General features: G+C 34.8%; 1 protein-coding gene across 1 annotated transcript in view; it reads right to left on the bottom strand.

Moving 5' to 3' along the window:
- Positions 1–20,920, bottom strand: part of NEK1 (NIMA related kinase 1) — a 216,482-nt gene that overhangs the window by 179,826 nt on the left and 15,736 nt on the right. The window contains exons 5-9 of the mRNA XM_088021009.1: positions 19,376–19,473; positions 8,267–8,350; positions 5,070–5,137; positions 4,634–4,720; positions 1,874–1,928 (exon numbers count right to left, since the gene is read on the bottom strand). Of these exons, the coding sequence (XP_087877135.1) occupies positions 1,874–1,928; positions 4,634–4,720; positions 5,070–5,137; positions 8,267–8,350; positions 19,376–19,473 (392 nt within the window). The remainder of the gene's footprint in view (positions 1–1,873; positions 1,929–4,633; positions 4,721–5,069; positions 5,138–8,266; positions 8,351–19,375; positions 19,474–20,920) is intronic.

Below are 20,920 nucleotides of genomic sequence, written 5' to 3'. Positions count from 1 at the left end.
ATGGTGACAGAACATAGATGAAAAAATGAAAGAAAATACACTGATTTATACCTAAAATGCCTGTCGAAAAACTGACCAATTCCTTCAAATACAGATCTGATACCTACTATTCCACACCACTTTCACAGTCCATGCTTTCTTAAGGTAATACAGACTTTTTTTTTTTTAAAGATTTTATTTATTTGACAGAGAGAGAGAGACAGCGAGAGAGGGAACACAAGCAGGGGGAGTGGGAGAGGGAGAAGCAGGCTTCCCCATGGAGCAGGTAACCGATGCGGGGCTCGATCCCAGGATGCTGGGATCATGACCTGAGCCAAAGGCAGCCACTTAACGACTGAGCCACCCAGGTGCCCCAAGGTAATACAGTCTTAAAAGAGTATGCAACCATGAAAAAACACAGCAATGAAAAAATATCCCCCAAATAATATCAAGCAATAAAAACAGGCTATAAAACTGCTTAGACAAAATAAACTGTGGAAAGAAAAAAAAACTCTTTTTATAAATTAATCTATAAGAAAGCCTAGAAGGAAACAAAATATTACAAGTACTCATTACCAGTTATAAGAATTGTTTTTGATATTCATTCACTTCTTTATATTTTTATCTATTCTCTTAAGTTTTCTGTAATGAAAATACATTATTGTTTAATGGGGGAGGCATTTTGTTGTTGTTAGAAAGAGAGAGAGAGAGCATGCCCGCACAGCGTGGGCAGGGAAGGGGGTAGAGGGTGGAGGTGGAGAGGGAGAGAGAGAATCTCAACTGGGCTCCACACCCAGCAAGGAGACCAACACAGGGCTCTATCTCACCACCCTGAGATCATGACCTGAGCTGAAATCAAGAGTTGGATGCTTAATTGACTGAGCCACCCAAGCACCCCCAGGGGAGCATTTTTAAAAAGCAAAATTTTGAAATGGAAAGTGATTAAAATTCAACCTATTTAAGACAAAAACTATCCATTTGGGGTGTATTATGTGCTATCTCAACAAAGTCTCAAAAATTAAAAAAATATATTTTTAAAGATTTATTTGAGAGAGACAGAGAGAGAGAGTGTGTGTATGCACAAGCAGGGGAAGGGGCAGAAGGAGAGGGGAAGCAGACCCCCTGCTGAGCACGGAGCCCAACGCCAAGCTTGATCTCACCCTGATCACCACCCTGAGATCATGACCTGAGCCGAAATCAAGAGTTAGATGCTTAACCAACTGAGCCATCCAGGTGCCCCCAAAATAAGTTTTAATTAAAGAGCATTTGAATTGATAAAATCCCTTAAAGACTATGTCGCAAATGTTCTTTAATTTCAATTCCAAACTCAAATACAATTCAATTCTAAATACTTTGGGTGTTTTGAGAGAAATTGCTAAGATGAAACAAAACTCATTAAGCTAAAATACCAAATTCACATACGAATGTAACATTAAAAAGCTAGCAAGTTTATTTTTGTCGTTAGAAATAATTTCCTGTGGGGGAGGGCCTGGGTGGCTCAGTTGGTTAAGCATCCGATTCTTGATTTCAGCTCAGGTCATGATCTCAGGGTTGTGGGATCGAACCCCCATCCAGCACCACAATCAGCAGGGGAATCTGCTGGAGATTCTCTCCCTCTCCAAAATAAATAAATAAATCTTAAAAAAAAAAGAATTTCCTGGAAAAAAGTATGACATATGCATTATAATAACAAATATATAACATACATATGTAATATACACATATATGTTAAGGGAAAATCTATTTTAATTTATACTTAAGAGAAATTTAAAAACTGACACGAGAATTTCTAGTCCAAGAGGGTGACCTGAAAGATGGCATATGATTTAAAAATATATATATTACAGGTACTTTAGGACACAATTTTTTAAATATTTCAGAAACTTCTACTTACTGCATGTTTAAGTGTACACATCTCATACAGGACACACCCCAGAGCCCAAATGTCACTAGAAAAGGGAAAAATGAGACATCGTCTCTAAGTATCAGAATTTACTTAAATTTTTTTCATTTAAAGGAAACAAAAGCACCATGAAAATTATTTCCAAAAATATGTGTTACATAAAACTTATCCTTTAAAACTCAAAATTTCAGCCATAATCAAATGATAAAAGCAGCTATCCCAGATTAGAAAAACAGCAGTTGCCCAAGCAATTATTTTATTTTTGTATTAATTCACTCACTTTATTTTGTAATCAGTTTTTAAATTTAAATTCAATTAACATGTAATGTATTATTGGTTTCAGAGGGGTAGAGCTCAGTGATTCATCAGTTGTCTATAACACCCAGTGCTCATTACACCATGTACCCTCCTTAACGTCCAACACCCAGTTACCCCATCCCTCCACCTTTCTCCCCTCCAGCAACCCTCAGTTTGTTTCCTATAATTAAGAGTCTCTTATGGTTTGTCTCCCTCTCTGGTTTCATCTTTTATTTTTTCCTCTCTTCCCCTATGATCCTTTATTTTGTTTCTTAAATTCCACATATCAGCAAGATCATATGATAACTTTCTCTGATTGACTTATTTCACTCAGCATAACACCCTCTAGTTCCATCTACATCATTGCAAATGGCAAGATTTCATTTTTTTGATGGCTGAGTAGTATTCCACCGTGTATATATACCACATTTTCTTTATCCATTCATCTGTCGATGGACATCTGGACTCTTTCCATAGTTTGGCTATTGTGGACATTGCCCAAGCAATAATTTTTAAAGTTTTATTAAAGGAATGTAATATTTAAAAGAACAAAACCAGTAAATTCCATGAATACTCTATTTACTTATTTTATTCAATCACTTACAAAAATACCATGATTTTAAAAAGTACTTTAAAAGCAAAATACTGTTTTAATGATGAACAAGAAAAAATTTATTAAAATTAAATCTGAAATAAACTTTTAACAGTCTACTAAAATATTATGTAAGGTAAATATATTAATTATTTGATCTTACTTTAAGGACATACTATCTTCTTTATATTTTCTTCATTTCTTTTATCTTAAATATATTTTTATAATTAAAAATACTATTTACATTTTTAAAAAGAAAAAGTAAAAGACTCATAGTTCAGAGCTACAGTGGTCCTTAGTAGTCAACAAAAGCCACTGCTCCTCAAAGTTGAGCATATTAGAAAAGAATAAAATCTAACACTGAAATCCCAAGGTTATCTTGAACCAAACTCATGAAAAGCCACAAATATAAAACTGTAACCCCAAAAATCTACTTAATCTCAAGATTCAACTTGTAAAAAACAGTAAATGTAATTAAATTTATTATTGATTTAGTAGTTTATTAGTTATTTTTGTATATGTTAGTACATGACCCATGTATAAAAAAAACATTAAACTAATGATCCTATAATAAAATACTTTAAAACATATTTAGACAAATATAAATTTTTAAGTATATAGACAATGCTCATCCATGACATTTTTAAACCATTTTCGACACAAAATTAATTTTATGTAAAATTCTCCAAAGGATGATTAAATCCATTCCTCGTTTAAAGACTGATTTTTTTCACAGTTGACTTATCCATAAGACACAGAAATAGCATTAAAATGGAAAATTACTCAAAGAAAATCCTACTATCCTTAAGAATATCCACTAATAATACATTCCATGAACTAGACTGATCATCGTAATTTAAAATCATTTAAAAAATACATTGCTGGGGGGAGCACCTGGGTGGCTCAGTAGGTTGAGCACCCACCTCTTGGTTTCAGCTCAGGTCATGATCTCTGCATCCTAGGATGGAGTCCCGAGTTGGACTCTATGCTCGGCAGGGAGTCTGCTTGGGATTCTCTCTATCTCCCTCTGCCTCTCCCCTTGTTCATGCTCTCTCTCATTCTCACTCTCAAATAAATAAATAAATCTTAAAAAAAAATATATTGCTAGGATGATGTTCTCTGCCTCAACTGCTCAGGTTTTAAACACAGTTTCCTTCCCACTCTCAAATAAAGGAACTATCACTTTCTTCCTTTTAGCTTCTGTGTGTGCTTTCAAATTTAAGACCAATGTTTCTTGGCTAGGATACTTCAATTAGAAAGAGAGAAAATAAAGGGTAAATGGAATTCAGTGGCAGAATATATTACACAATCCATTAGCCACAGTACAATTCAATGACTACAATTCACAAGGTTATTGTGAAGATTAAAGGAGTGAATAGATAGAAAGCATTCAAAATAGTGCCTGGCATTTAGTAAGTGTTCAATAACTATTAACTATTACATGCAATAGAAAGTGACTATTACAAAGACCAAAAAAGTACTCTATTTCCAATTATAATAAAGTGACACTTTTGGAATGCTGCCACAGTCAGAAGATCATGCAACTCTTGATCTCGGGGTCATGAGTTCAAGTCCCACACGGGGTACAGAACTTAAATAAATAAACGAACAAATAAAAAATAAAGTGACACTTTCTATACTTCCTTTAACGAGATAGTGAAATAGCTTCTTTGCAATCCCCCTCATTGTACAGTAAAAAAAAAAAACATGTGTGTGTGTGTGTGCGTATATATTTACAAGTAGATTAATGATTTTGGAATCATATTCTGAAGGTTAGTAAATAGAAAATAACAAAGATTTAAAGGAAACATAACAAAGATTTAAAGGAAATAAAGATTTAAAATGAATATCATTTTATATACCTTTTATTGTTGTAAGGTTTGTTTTCACAGATTTCAGGTGACAAGTAGTAGGGGGTCCCTATGCAAGTTCGAGCCAGCTCCACAGTACTAGAAAAAAAAGAGAATTATTAGAAAAGCTTAAGATACTAAAGGATATTAAGGGCACCTGGGTGGCTCAGTTGGTTAAGCGACTGCCTTCAGCTCAGGTCATGATCTTGGAGTCCCGGGATCGAGTCCCACATCGGGCTCCCTGCTCAGCGGGGGGTCTGCTTCTCCCTCTGACCCTCTTCCCTCTCGTGCTCTCTGTCTCTCATTCTCTCTCTCTCAAATAAATAAATAAAATCTTTAAAAAAATAAATAAAACTATATTAAAAAAAGATACTAAAGGATATTAAAAATTATCACATATATATCACCATGGACATTATGTCAAAACAAAGTTTAAAACTGATGTTACCTATTAAGTACTCGAGCGATTCCAAAATCTCCAAGTTGTATTGTCCCATCTTTGGTTAAAAATATATTCTGTGAAAGAGATGTAAAAAAGAAAGTCAGAAATACTGTTACATCCAGTTCTGAGTTGACAACTCTTCATAAAGATGAATCTAGTTATAAAAAAATGCTAGAATAACTGGATTTCACATACAAAAGAATGAGTATAGATCCCTATCTCATACCGTACACAATAATTAATTCAAAACGGATTCTTAAATATAAGAACTAAAACTACAAAACTCCTGGAGGAATATATACGAATATATCTTCATGTCTTTGGGCTGGGCAATGGTTTCTTAAATGTGACACCAAAAACACAAGCCAGAAAGGAAAATATAGATAAAGTGGACTTCACCAAAAATAAACACTTTTGTTCAAAGACGACCAGCAAAAGTGATCAGACATGGGGTAACTGGGTGATGGACATTAAGGAGGGCATGTGATGTAATGTGCACTGGGTATTATATAAGACTGATGAATCACTGACCTCTACCTCTGAAACCAATAACACATATGTTAATTAATTGAATTAAAATAAAAATTAAAAAGTGAATAAATAATTTTTTTAAGTCAATAGACAACCCAGAGAACTGGAGAAAATACTTGCAAATTATGTATCTGACAAGGAATTTGTATCCAGAAAAAAGAACTCTTACAATTCATTAGCAACAAGACACCCCATTCAAAATACACAAAGGCATATATTATATAAACTGTCCAGAATAGGCAAATCCATTGAGAAAGAAATTAGATCAGTGGTTTCTAGAGTCTAGGTAGAGAGGTAATGGAGAGAGATTGCTAATGGTACAGGGTTTCTTTCTGGAGTGATAAAAAAAAAATGTTCTAGAATTAGAGAGTGATGATGTTTCACAACTCTGTGAATATACTAAAAATCACCGAACTGTACATTTTCAGTGGATGAACGTTACTGTATTTGAAATATATCTCAACATAGCTTTAAAAAAATAAACTCAGACCTTCCCCTCCAATACAAGACTGCCTAAAAATTCTAATTAACCTAAATGTAACAAATTAACCTTAAAATTTTCCAATAATTTAGGCAGTTAATTTGCATGCATAAATACATAACTCCACTACTCTATCAAACAGTAAAGGCAGGAATTTGTGGAACATGAATTAAACTCTGTATCGTTCAGGAGCCTTGAATCAGACACATGTTCACAGCCAAAGATGACACAAAATGGGGATGAGTGGGATGGAGTAAAATGGGGTGAAATGGAATTAGGTGTCAGAGGATTGGGGGCCAGAAGGATGGGGCATAAAGTTCCCATCACAGTTTCTCCTCTTCTTACTACTCATCCTGAGGCTATCAGGCTATACAAGAAGCTGCAGGAGTAGGAAGGTAAGAAAGATACACAGCCTTGACACCAGGAAATAAATCCCCTCTGTGCTACCCAGTCTAGGGACTGAGGGAGCCCCAGTGGGGCATCCATGAAAAAAACCTCTATGCAAAGATGAGTGAGCTGTGGGGACAAAACATCTATCACAAAGAGCAGCCAAAAAAAAAAAAAAAGAAGTCCAATACAAATGAGGAGACCCAATGCGGAAAAAAAAAAGGTTAATAAAATAATCAGAACAAGAATTCACTCCAGACAGAATTAATTTTATGAAACAATCCAACAACAACTTTAAAGTAAATATGTTTAGAAAATTGCAGAGAGGCACCTGGCTAGCCCAGTCAGTAGAGAATGTGACTCTTGATCTCAGGGTTGTAAGTACGAGCCCCACGTTGGGTGTAAAGATTACTTGAAAATAAAATCTTAAAAAAAATTACAAAGAAAGAAAATTGCAAAGAAATAAATAAAGGAAGTTCATTTAAAAAGAATAAGACATTATGAAACAAAAACCAATCAGAGTGGGGCACCAGGGTGGCTCAGTCAGTTAAGTGTCTGACTCTTGGTTTTAGCTCAGGTCATGATCTCTCAGTCATGAGATAGAACCCCGCAAGTCAGGCTCTGCACTCAGTGTGGAGTCCACTTTAGATTCTCTCTCCCTCTCCCTCCCACATACTCTCTCTCTCTCTCTCTCAAATAAATAAATAAAATCTTTATTTTAAGAGTAAGAACAGATGTATACAAAAAACCATTTAAAAATCTTGGAGAGAAAAAAAGTCATTATTAAAAAAAAAAAAGTAAATATGGGGCGCCTGGGTGGCTCAGTCGTTAAGCGGCTGCCTTCAGCTCAGGTCATGATCCCAGGGTCCTGGGACTGAGCCCTGCATTGGGCTCCCTGCTCCGTGGGAAGCCTGCTTCTCCCTCTCCCACTCCCCCTGCTTGTGTTCCCTCTCTTGCTGTGTCTCTCTCTGTCAAAAAATAAGTAAAATCTTAAAAAAAAAAAAAAAGTAAATAGATAAGCATCAGTGTACACAAAATTAAAAAAGGATTTAGTTCTGGAAAGTTGGCTGAAAAATTCACCTAGAATGCAACTGAGTGACAAAGATATAAAATGTGAAAGAACAAATAAGGTACTTGGAAGAGTTAGATTAAGAAGCTCCAACAGGGGCACCTGGGTGGCTCAGTCAGTTAAGCACCTACCTTTGGCTCAGGTCATGACCTCAGGGTCCTGGGATCAAGCCCCAAGCCAGGCTCCCTGCTCAGCGGGGAGCCTGCCTCTCCCTTTCCCTCTGCCACTTCCCCCCGCTCCTGCTTGTTCTCTCTCTCAAATAAATAAAATGAATGAATGAATGAAAGAAAAGAAAGGAAGGAAAGAAAGAAAAAAGAAAAAAAGAGAAAATCAAGAAATCACTGGCTTTAAATTCCTAAATAGCAACACTAGAAGCCAAAAGACAAATGAATGATATCTTCAAAATTCTGTAGGAAAACAAATTTCCAATCTAGAAGTTAGGGAAATAAGGTCATCTTCAGACATAAATACCCCCCAAAATAGACTTTCCACATATCTATTTTTTGGGTTTTTCCCATCATTATGAGAGTAAACCCAGAAAGAGGAGGATATAGGAAAAAGGCAGGAGCTCTAACACATGATGCATATAAAGAGGATTTCTAGGATTATAATGAAGGGGGAAGAGAGAACTGATAATCTGATGCAGACTGGTTTGGGTTCAAAAATTTTAGCCACAAACAATGCTGGCTCAACGTTCATATCCCTTAGAAGTTATTAGTGACAGAATAAACATACCTGGGACTTTATGTCTCGATGAAGAATTTTTCGATCATGTACATGTTTCAAGGCCAAACATATTTGTACAAACCAATCCAAAATCTAGGGGGGAAAATCAGATTTGTCATTTCTTTTAAAATTTACATTTCACAGTAGTCTTTCCAAATATTCAAGGAATATTTGGGGATGAGGGGAACTAAGTCCTTAAATTTCACTATAATTAATACCTTTAACATTAAGGAGATAAATCAACTGACACATTATGTGCAGGGTACTCACTAACTTTAAAATGTAAGAGACTGCTACTGAAGCATCTCTTAAAAATCAGAATATAGAAATTTCCATCTCTTATAAATCAGAATATAAAAAATTTATAGAAGAGTGAAAAATAGAAATACTTTATATTTTATGATACTGTGATGGTGAGTCACTATTTTTAAATACATCTTTTTTCTACATAAATAAAAATAACAAGAGGAAAAAATCAAGCTCAAAATTTGGAAGTCATCACTGACTTTCATCTCTTTCCACACTCACCATATATCAACACACTCTCTGAAACTGGCTACTTGAAAGTAAAAGAACTTCATTTCTACCCCATTCCTAATATCAAACGAATTCCAATTAAATGGTATTTTTTCCCCTTTAAACTGCATTTTGAAACAGGAAAAATTAGACTATAAAACAATCAAAGAAAACACAGGTTAATTTCCTATAATCTTTGACTGAAGGACTTTCAAAACATGACACAAAACCCCTAAGTCACAAGAAAAAAGACTGACAATGTTGAATATATAAAATTTAAAACATTTGCATGGCAAAATATATAATCAAGTGTAATTATTTATTTAAGAAAATAAAACAATAACTAAAACAATAATTTGTAACTTGAGAAAAATAAAATAATATACAAGATCGGCATTTCAAAATGTGAGGAAATAAGTCTTTGCATACCTTGTTTGTGAGAAAGTTAATTACAGTCATTTGGCAAAGTATGTGAAAATTTTAAATCATACACATAACACTTGAAAGAGCAATTGAAATTTCAAATTTGTCTTACAGATATGAATTACTAATACAAAAAAGGATGTGTAAAGGATATTCATCCCAGCAATGTTCATCAGAGCAAAAAAATATAAACACATCAAGAGGCCTAGTTAAATATATTGTGACATCACTGTACTAGAAATACCATGCAGCTACTGAAAAGAATTAAGTACTTCCATGTATACCGTTAAGTGAAAAAAATAAAGTTATAGAATGGTATGTATAGCATACTCCTAGCATTTTTTAAAAATGCTTGTGTATATTACATACCTAAGCTCTGTATAATTGTATATGAGTGTATGGTGTGTGTAGGAATGAAAGAAGAAATAAAGGAAGCACAGAAGGATAGCTACCAGTTAACAGTGTTTATACCTCAGAAAAGAGGATTTTCATTAGATAAAATGAAAAGTAACAAACTACTTTTTACTCTTTGCAGTATTTTTTAAAAAGAATATTACATTATAAAAAACAAAAAACAACTTTTAATTATCTTTAAAAACAAACCAACCTCTCAGTCCAGGGCAAAACGTATTTACTGAGGGGTACACAATTTTTAAGTTCCTTTCCATATTTACATCAGACACGATAAGCAGAAATTTGAAACACTGTTTGCTGACTTTGAGTTCACATGGTGGTTAAAATATATTTATAAATAAATATGTCTATAATAAAATGCACCCGTTTTATAACAGCGATATGTACAATAGGGCAATTAGTTCAACCGAGGAGGGGTTAGGAAAAAGTACAAAAAGATGAAAAATAAGCTCAGTTGAGTCTTATTTTAATGCAGTCTACCTGTATAACCAGAACACATCTTAGAAACCATGCATGCCTCATTTTACAGAGAGGGTATTTCATTACCATATTTCATACCTATATTCCTTTGTAATTTGACAAAAAATGTTTTCAGCTCAATGATAGGCCTGATAGGTGTAGGAATCGGCAAAAAGGTAATAAAAGAGCTCACAGACCAAAAGTCAGCAAATGTATTCTATAAAGGGCCAGAAAGTCAATCTTTCAGGCTTTGCAGGCCATACTGTCTCTGTTTCAACTCAGCTTTGCCACTGCAGGATAAAAGCAGCCATAGATTACTATATGCAAACAAATAAACCTAACTGTGGTTTTAATAAAACTTTGCTTACAAATACAGACAGTGGTATGAGATTGGCCCATTGGCCATTGTTTGCTGACCCCTATCAAAGACTATTGAGGGAGATGAGTAAACCCAAAGTAGTAATGAAGAAGCACAAAGAAGGACAGCCAACTCAGCCTAGAGGCGATAAAATAAAACAGGACAAAGAGATGATTCCACAGCTAAATTTTGATGGGAGGTATACACAAAGCTGAGAAGGACACATATAAGTATAAAGGCTACTTTTCCATTACCTCTGTCTATCCAGTCGAGACTCTTATTAGGGTTGGATTACTTAAGAGTTGAGGTTGGGTAAGAGGAAAGGCCCTTAAATTACAACCCTGCTTCTAATCTCCCCTTTTTACTTCCTTGTACATATTAATTCATATTAATATTTGTAAAATACTGCTGGGATAATGGCATTTTTTGCTCAAAAGACTTTCAAATTCGTAGGTTACAAAATGTGAGCCAGACAATCAAACACTATATGATAATGACCATAAACTCATCTGAATTACAGTTTTATGTATACAATATTATTTTTACTACTATAGATTGCTTTAGATCACTAAAACAATACTACAGTCCACCTTTTCTAATCCAAAACTCAAGTTTCTTTGTGCAATGAGATATTTAAAATTTTACTAAAGTATGCTAAGTTCTTAAAAGTTATTCATTAAAAAAAGTCTGAAAAACTTATACTGCTAAATATTATATTAACAGAAAAGTAAAACTTGGCTATTAGAACAGTAAATTGATTTTAGAATAAGACGTAATAAGAACTTACTATTTACCTTCTACGTAATGTGCCCAGAAAGCAGATATTCCATGCCCACCAGAATAATTTTCTCTGATTTGTGCTTACTTTATCATTTGATTATTTTTTTGAACAAAGGTTCCTCACCTATGAGAAAGCTAAGGACCCTTATAATTGTACTGCCTTTACGTATCTTGTTTTCAACTTTTTTAATTATAGTAAAACACACAAATACAAGTCCATCACCTTAACCATTTTTGAGTGTATACTTTAGTGGTATTAGGTACATTCATATTGTGGTGCAACCATCACCAATCATCCAACTGCAGAATTCTTTTCATCTTGCAAAACTGAAACTCTATACCCATTAAATAATAACTCCCCATTCCCTTCTCCCCCAGTCGCTGGAAATCACTATTCTACCTTCTGGCTCTTACAATTTTGAGTATTCTAAGTACCTCAGATAAGTGGAATCATGTAGTATTCATCTTTTTGTAGTTATTTGACTTAGCATAATGTTCTCAGGTTGATCCATGTTGCAGTATATTTCTGAATTTCCTTCCTTCTTAAGGCTGACTGATATGGAGGGACTTCTGCCATTGTTATTGGTTTTCCGTAAGCCTCATAGCTATTTTGTCCCTCATTTCCTACATTACTGTTTTCTTTGGAGCTTAGGTTTTTATACCGAAACATTTAAATTCATCTCTCATTCCCTTCGTACATACTCTATTTTCTTTGCAGTCACCATTGGGAATTACATTTAACATCCTAAGATCACAATATTTTTATTTAGATTTGTACCAGCTTAACTTCAGTAACATACAAAATCTCTGCTCCTTAACATCTCTCTGCCCTACTCCTTTCAGCTGCCATCGTTAAGAGAATTACAACATCTACATACAATTATATCTTTGCTCATGTGTCCAAAAACATAAACTGGTAATTTTTAAAAGTGCATTACTTTCTTAAATTATGTAAAAAAACAAAACGTAGAATTACAAACCAGTTACAGTAATACTAGTTTTAGACTAACAATTGCATTTTTTAAAATGTGTTTGTCTTTTAAATCTTGTAGAAAACAAAAATGGAAGATAGAATTTGTAATTACCCATATATTTACCTTACCATTTCTACATATGGCTTCAAGTCACTGTCTATTGTCCTTTCCCTTCAATCTGCAAGACTCTCTTTTAGCATTTTTTTCAGTGCAGGTCTAATAGTCACAAATAACCTCAGCTTTTGTTTATCTGGGAATGTCCCTCATTTTTGAAGGGCGATTTTGCCAAATACAGGATTCTTGAATCAGTTTTTTCTTTTAGCACTTGAAAATACCAACCCAATGCTTTCTGGCCTCCAAACACTCTAGTGAGAAATCTCCTGAAAATTTTGGTGAGGCTCCTCTCACATATGATGACTCACTTTATTATGCTGCTTTCAAGATTCTCTGTCTTTGACCTTCAACAGTTTGAATCTTATCATCTGGTGCAGATCTCATTCAGTTCATCCTACCTGGGAGTTTGCTGAGCTTCTCGGATGTTTATATTCATGTCTTTCACCAAATTCGGGGAGTTTTCAGCTATTAATTCTTCAAATATTTGCTCTGCCCCTTTCTTTCTGGTCCTTCTGGGACTCCCACAATGTGTAAGTTGGTCAGCTTGATGATGTCCCACAGGTCCCTTATGCTCTGTTCCTCAGAACCAATAATTTCCATTGTCCAAGATTCAAGTTCACTGACTCACCTTCCTGTTCAAATCTGTTTCTAAATCACTCTAATAATTTTTTCATTTCAGTTCTTGTATTTTTCAGCTCCAGAATTTTTTGGGTTTCTTTTTAAGTTTTTTATCTTTATTGATATTTTCAATGTGTTCATACATTGTTTTCTTGACTTTCTCCATGTATTACTTTAGTTCCCTGAGCAGCTGAAAGTTGTTTTAAAGTCTTTGTCTAGTAGATCCACCATCAGTTTTTTTTTTTTTTTCAGTTTCTGTTGATTTTTTCCCTTTGAATGGGCCATATGTTCCTGTTTCTTCATATGTCTTTTGATTTTTGTTGAAAAGTAGCCATTTGAATCTAATAATGTGGTGATGCTAGAAATCGGATTCTTGATCCCCAGGGCTTCTTGTCTTTTTGTTTTTGCTAATTGGTGCATGGTGTCTTTGTGCCAAAGTTCAGCCTGAGGTGCAGACTTGAAATCTTCTCAGGTCTTTTCTGAGCCTTCATCTTTCTCGGGATATACACGGTGACTTTCTAATTTCCCTTGTATATGTGGCTGCTTTCAAATAACTTTAGTTTTTAATGTCTGTCTCCACAAAGGGAAAAAAGAGAAATGAAGAAGGGGAAAAAAGAGGGCAGTGGCCCTTTAAATCCCCTGGAAGTCACCTTAGCAAGTAGGGGTAGGGCTTGCAACAATGGGGAGAGGTACAAAAACAAAGGTTGCCCACCTTGTTTGCACCTCTAAGATCAAAAATTACAATTAACATTCAGAGCACAGATGCCTGACGTTTGGAGGACATGGACCTTTTTGGTCACCCTGGTTCCCACAAGGTGCATTCAGACTGCTTCTGGAAAGCAGTCACGGCTGACAGCCTGAGTGCTGGGAGGCTGGGAATGGGTAACAGCCACTGCTACCTAGCTAAGAGCTGAAATAGACTGAAAATAACCACAATTTATTATTCAAGCTTTCACCTAGAAATTATATGCCTACAATAGACTCCAGAGATACAAAATAGTTTCATAGGATAGATTCTGCCATTGTAATTGTGTTGGTGGGGAGACAGATTCCTCCTGCTTCCTATTCTACCACCTTCCCAGAATCCTCTCCCATCTATATTTATTTTAAAATATTTTGTCACTTTGATTAAACAGGTAACCAAATATTATTTTTCAAGAATATACAGTATTATTAGAAGAGATACTATTAATGTATTAATTAGCTCAACATTGTTGTAAGAGCTGCATAGTAAGACTTGCCAAAGCAACAAAGAAGCTCAGACTTTCCTGGATTAAGTTTATATAGGAAATTACTATTAATATAAATATTTCAGAAAATGCATGCTTTATGGGAAGGTTCTAGACATATGCCAATAACTTTGCTACCTACATTTACCGTTAAGGAAAATATTCATCAAGCCCTTATCAAATATCCCTGTAGAAAATTTTATTCTATTATTGGTTACTATAATAAATTAACCAGACTTTCAGTCTCATTATCAAACAGACTTTTGCTTCTTGCTGACCAGAGGCTCCTGGAAAGGACTATACTAAGAACACTGAAGTATTGATACTTCAAAAAATAGACTCTTAAGTACAGGCTTCAGAGCTGACATTGCTTAAGTGGACAATGGACTGAGTCAAGATTTCTAAGACTTTTTTATAGACCAGAAGCTGACATACATGATGAAAGCAAAGTGCCCCAACACCCGGCTGGATAAGAATTACTAGGACTGAACGAACTGAATTAAATGAAATTAAATTGTGGGTACTTGTTTGGAACATGATTGGTATTATTCTTTTTTTAAATTTTATTTATATATTTGAGAAAGAGAGAGAAAGCACAAGCTAACAAAGGGGCAGAGGGAGAGGGAGAAACAGACTCCCCACTGAGCAGGGAACCTGATGCGGGACTCAATCCCAATGACCTGAGCCAAAAGCCGACACTTAACCAACTGATTGGTTGGTTAAGTGCCCCTGATTGGTATTATTCTTAATGTTCTATTCTATATTTAATGAATACGTGAAGTCTATTTTTTTTCTTCTTAAGAATCATCTCTAACCTTCAACTTAGATTATGCTTTTGTAAACTGAATTATCACATCTTAAAGTAATATCTGACTCTGACCCCACTCAGAATTCAGAAACAAAGTTATACTGAGTTTTACTTTTCAGGAAAATACTGTAATTTTCATCAGTTCAATAAGAATCTATACTCCTTGGGGCATCCGGGTGTTGTAGTAAATTGAGCATCCGACTCTTGCTTTCAGCTCAGGTCGTGATCTCAAGGTCATGAGTTCGAGCCCCCGACCAGGCTCTGCGCTCCATGTGGAGTTGGCTTGAGATTCTCACTCCCTCTCCCTCTGCCCCTCCCCCCCACAAGCACACACGTGCATGTGTGCACTCTCTCTCTCTCTCAAATAATTCTAAAAGAAAAAAGATTTTTAAAAAAAGTAAAAAAAAAAAAGAAAAAGAATTTATACTCTTTTTACCTATATAACTAATCAATTGTGCAACCAAGGTCATACCTGGAATATCTTAATTAAAAATGATTTGCATTCAGTTATGACAAGCCCACACTAGAAAGATATATGGAACCAATTCCTATATCACACTGCCAGGAAACTCCCCTAGTACCTAACTTACAAGGTCTCAGAATCACAGGTGGCAAGGTCATTTCCTACTAGCCAAAAACCATGGCAGATTTGGAAACCTTCAGGAGTAAAGAAAATCACCCAAATTTATAGATAGCACAGGTGAATCTGCTGGACAATGTACTGGCCTTAGGATAGAAAAGAAAATAATAGTTTTTTATTTTTTTAATCCAAGATCCTTATGAAAACTTCTGGACAGAAATCAATTTTGCAGCCTTAGTAGATGCCGGATACTGCAGGGCTCTAGATTTTCAGAGAAAACTCAAGGTATTTATATGCTTAATTAACACTATCACTGAACCTAAATATTAGGGCAAACCCATGTGAGATGACTCTTTCCTTTAAAAAAAGTATACATTTGGAAATTATTTATGATCAAAAGAGAAGAGACTATCAGAAAATTTATCCAAAACTTAGAAATAAGCAAAAATAGTGGGAAATCTTTTAAATATTTATGTGGGCAAAGGCCATCCAAGGATTATTTAGTTCATTCCACTGCTTACTACTGATTAAAAGTCATAGACTTAGGTTGTTTCCTAACTCAACTAGATTTTTGTCCAATAAAGATGCCAACAAGGAAGTATCACTGAAGAGAATGGCTTGAGTAGCTGGAGAATCATCTTGTTTCAGAGGTCTCACTCCTCCCACTTCTATTCTAGAAATGGACAAAACTCATCTCAGACTCATGCTACCCTGCATTCTAAAACAAAAAATAGCCTCTGGCCTTTATGTTTTTCAGCTCCAAAGTCCAGAAAGTAGTAGGATGTAGTAGTAGTAGGAGGAGGATGTTTCTCTTTAAATAATTCCCATTTCAAATAGGCTAAAATAAATAATATCATTTGTGTTAACAAAACATCATTCTGAAGGGTAGAAAAATGCTATTAACTTAAAAGAAAGACTTGCCAAATTCTCATTGTTTATCATGGAATAATCTCAGAGATGGACAAAAGTACATAGAGTGGATCTCCATAATAATTTCTGGGATAACAAGATATATAATATGTATACACACATATACATCATTATGTACCAAGAACATTTACCCAACTGCAGAACCAAATCCACAGACTATCAATGTACTTTATAGGAGAATGTTACGAAATCTAATAGTAAGCATTTTAAAGTCCAATAAACACAAAGAATAAACGTAAGCACAAGCAATGGAAGGTACTAAATAAAATTGTAATAAAAAATAGCACTCTGTACACTAACATATATTACTATTTGACTTCACCACAACAGTGAAGTTGGCTATGTGGTATGAATATCCCTCTTAATGAATGAGGAAATAGTCTCAAAATAGTTAAGTCATTTGTTAACGTAACAATTACCAAGCTGATAAGCAGAACAATGACTCAAACTCAAGTTTTGAAGTTCTGTGCTTTGTCTAATAGGCTTAATTGTGGAAACAGGATAAGTAAAGTGAGAAGTATGACATTATCCTATTTAACTAATAGGGTACTTAACTAAAATATAACCCAAGATTTCAGAACCTTACCATATTACCAAGTTACTCCCAAGAAGCTAAAAGTCCTCATCTACACAGTATTATCAATTTATTAGTTGTGCCAATTTATGGACACAGCTGAGCAGACATTAGTGAAAACTATAATCTCTGTTCTATAGTAAATTACAACCTTGTTGGGGAAACAATTCTAATGTGAAATTATTCAGCATACATTAAGGGTGCATGATGCAGTAAAACTAAGTGTAGACTTGGATCATCAATGGAGCATTATATAGCAGCAGCAACAAAGGCACAGAAGGCAAAGCAAATGGATAAGAAACAGTACTAAGGGGAAAAGTAGAACTGAATGAGATAAAACACAACAAATATGCATTTAAAAATACAAGACAATGATAGCCATTTTGCAAAAATACACAGGTATTCACTAAAGATATTAAAATAGCAGCCTAGGGATGCAAATGAAATGGAAATGGAATATGAAGATAAAAGTGAAAACAAACAAAAAAGCACAGGTCTTGCTAGAATGGGATATAATGCAGCTATTAAAACTAATATAAACGATCTACACAGATGGACATGTGACAATCAAGATAATTTTTTTAAATTAAAGCTGCATTTTTTCCTGTATTATAAGTAACATTTTCCTTACTTTTAAATTGTTTTGAGTATAGCTGACACACAGTGTTACATTAGTTTCAAATGTACAACATAGTGATTTGGCAAGTTTGTACATTACGCTATGTTCACAAGTGTAGCTACCATTTGTCTCCATTCACTGCTATTACAATATCACGGACTATATTCCTTATGCTGTGCCTTTTATTCCAATGATTTATTCATTCCACAAATGGAAGCCTGTATCTCTCATTGCTCTTCACCCATTTGCCCTTCTCCCCCTACTCTCTCTCCCCTCACAACCATCAGTTTGTTCTATTTATAGGTTGGGATAATCAAGATATTTTTTCTTTTTTTCAAAGACTTTATTAATCCATTTTACAGAGACACAGCAAGAGAGGGAACATAAGCAGGGGGAGTGGGAGAGGAAGAAGCAGGTTTCCCGTCAAGCAGGGAGCCTGACGTGGGGCTCGATCCCAGGACACCAGGATCATGACCTGAGCCGAAGGCAGACGCCCAACACCTGAGCCACCCAGGAGCCCCTCAAGATAATTTTTAAGTGACAAAAGCAAGATAGAGTATGCTATGTATAATATCCCCCTTCTAAATATGTGTGCCTTGATTTATATATTTACATGCACAAGTATGAAAAAAAAGTCTGGAGAATGCACCAAACTAAAAACAGTGGTAATCTTTAGGGATGGAACCATGGGCAAAGAATTATTTCCATTTCTGATCTTTTTAATAATTTTACAATTTAAGTTTGTAAACAAATATTTAATAAATTTTGGAGTTAGAAGTAGGTTCAAACACTGACCATATGATAGATTTCTTATCTATTAAATAAAGAAAACTACACCAATTCATGGCGTATAAAATTTAAAAGAGACAACAAATACAACACTCCTAGTACAGTGTTCCCCCATTCCCTTATGTAAAAGCATGCAAGTAAAATTAAGAATGGGTGATAATTAGAAATGCAATAGAAATTTAGATAAGGAAAAGATCACAGAAGATTAGAGTGGTTATGAAAATCAAAGGAAAGGCTGGGATTTGAGCTGAGCTGTTAAAAAAAAAAAGGTAGAATATTAGTAAGAGAGTTGGCAGGAAAGTGTTACCAAAATAAAAGAAATAATAGAATAAATACATAGGAAGAAGAATGAGATACATAAGCATGTGTCAGTAACACAAACAGTGCCTAACAAAATGAATGCTCAATGAATATCCGTTAAATAAATGAAAAGGGGGTGCACATTAGGTAACACTAGAAAAAAAGTAAGACTGCTTAGGTAGGATAAGGTCATATTTTAGCAATCCTTGAGGTCAAAACAGAGATTAGATTTAATGCAGTTGCCAATGCAAGGCTTCCAGAAATGGAATTACCTAGGAAAGCCACACTTTAGGAAAATGTGGCCTGGCAGCAGAAAGCAAGATAGAATACAGAATAATGAACTAGTTATAATGAATAATTAGGCTATATACATAAATATATGTATTTATACACACACAAAGGATATAACATATATTACAAGTATAGTAATATTATTACAGACAGGAAATGAGATGGGGAAATGACTAAGGTGGAAGCTAATTAGACAGAAATGTGACTGAGATATTAGAATGATACCAAACTGTCCTAGTAATTATAATTAAGAATTTGTAGTCACAAATAAATACATATATAAACTTTGAATTGCTTCTGAATAACATGGAGTAAGAGTCAATCTTCTACATGCTAACTCACCTGATCCTCTTGAAACAAAATGCCTTTCTGAGCATTAATTCGTTTAAACAGATCGCCTCCTTCACAGTAATCCATCACTATGTAGAGAGAGCCATTTTCTACAAAATAAAAACATTTCATTTCATTTTTTAAAATATATGTCAAAAGCATAGCTAAATTAAAGGTACTTAAGGGTTTACTAAAAAATAGTGATTAATTATGTTCTATTAAAAAACAGAACCACCTTCAAAAGAATTAGAGTGCAAAATCAAGGTGTACTGCTTATACAGATTGTATGATAACCTGGGTTAATAGGCAGCTCTATCATTAATGATTTTCTAAGAATACAGCATCTTATTGAATAGCAGTATGCACAATGATCTAAACATCTCTGGAATACAGACAAAATGCAAACAAATATACTTGGTTTCATTTAATAGATAGATTTCCTTAAACATCATCTATAAAAACATGTTTTTCCACCAATTTGTCAAAGATGGGTTATAACTTAGTTTTCAATTTACCATTACTTTTCAGCTTTGTTTCATCCACTTAATCAATTACTTACTAAACAAATAATATATGTTGCAATGAACTCTGAGGATTCAACAGTGAATAAGACTGTACACTGCTGGAGCTTTCTCTTATTTTACTTCTATTTTTATAAATTGTATACAAACTGTGAGCAACATGAAATTAGGGCAATACCTTATTCCCCTTTATGTCTCAGTCCACAGAAAGAGAGACTTCTATGACTCTTCCTATGGGTAGAGAGGACTAGAAGAAACCTTCTCATCCTTCCCTCCGCCTTTATTCTTATGTAAGATTAACGCTATGCTTATTCTGCACAAATTATGGAGTAGCTGATATCACTTCTCACATTACTAAACCAATACTTACTAGTGAGACTACTGCAACTCAAAGTTTTCACTTCTCTTACTTCTCTGTGCTTATAGCCATAATTCTATCAGTACTTGTATCTTGCACCTTGTGGTAGTGTTCTTGTTACCTGTAGTTCTCATACCTCCTTTTCGATAAACTGCTTCTGATGTGCCATGGACTGGGAATCTATATGACTGAGCTAATTAAGATTCTGTATAATTCGTGGGCACTTCTAAGGAAGATGGTGGAGTAGGAGGACCCTGGCCTCACCTCCTCCTATGGATACAACTAGATAACAATCACATCAGTGTAAATAACCCAGAAAACGACTGGAAGACTCTCCACAGCTAAATGTAGGGAAGAGGCCAGATGGAAGAGGGTAGGAAGGGTAGAAATGTGGTCAAGGTAAGGTCTACACCAACACACATAATTAAAACAGCAAAAAGTAGTGATAACAAGTTTCCAAACAGCAAGAGATGGGGCTCCTCAGTGGGTCAGTTGGTTGAGTGTCTGACTCTTGGTTTCAGCTCAGGTCATGATCTTATGGGTGGTGAGATACAACCCTGCATCAGCTCCGTGCTCAGTGGGGAGTCTGCTTGAGGATTCTCTCCCTCTGCCCCTCACCCATTAGCATGCATGTGTGCGCTCTCTAAAATAAATATATAAATCTTAAAAAACAAAACA

The sequence above is a fragment of the Eumetopias jubatus genome, unplaced genomic scaffold (assembly GCF_037043125.1).
Source record: "Eumetopias jubatus isolate StellerSeaLion01/CBP00866 unplaced genomic scaffold, mEumJub1_p1.0 scaffold_2, whole genome shotgun sequence".
NCBI classification, from domain to species: domain Eukaryota; kingdom Metazoa; phylum Chordata; class Mammalia; order Carnivora; family Otariidae; genus Eumetopias; species Eumetopias jubatus.
Note: the sequence above shows the minus strand (reverse complement) of the source record. Positions and strands in the feature narration are given on the sequence as shown.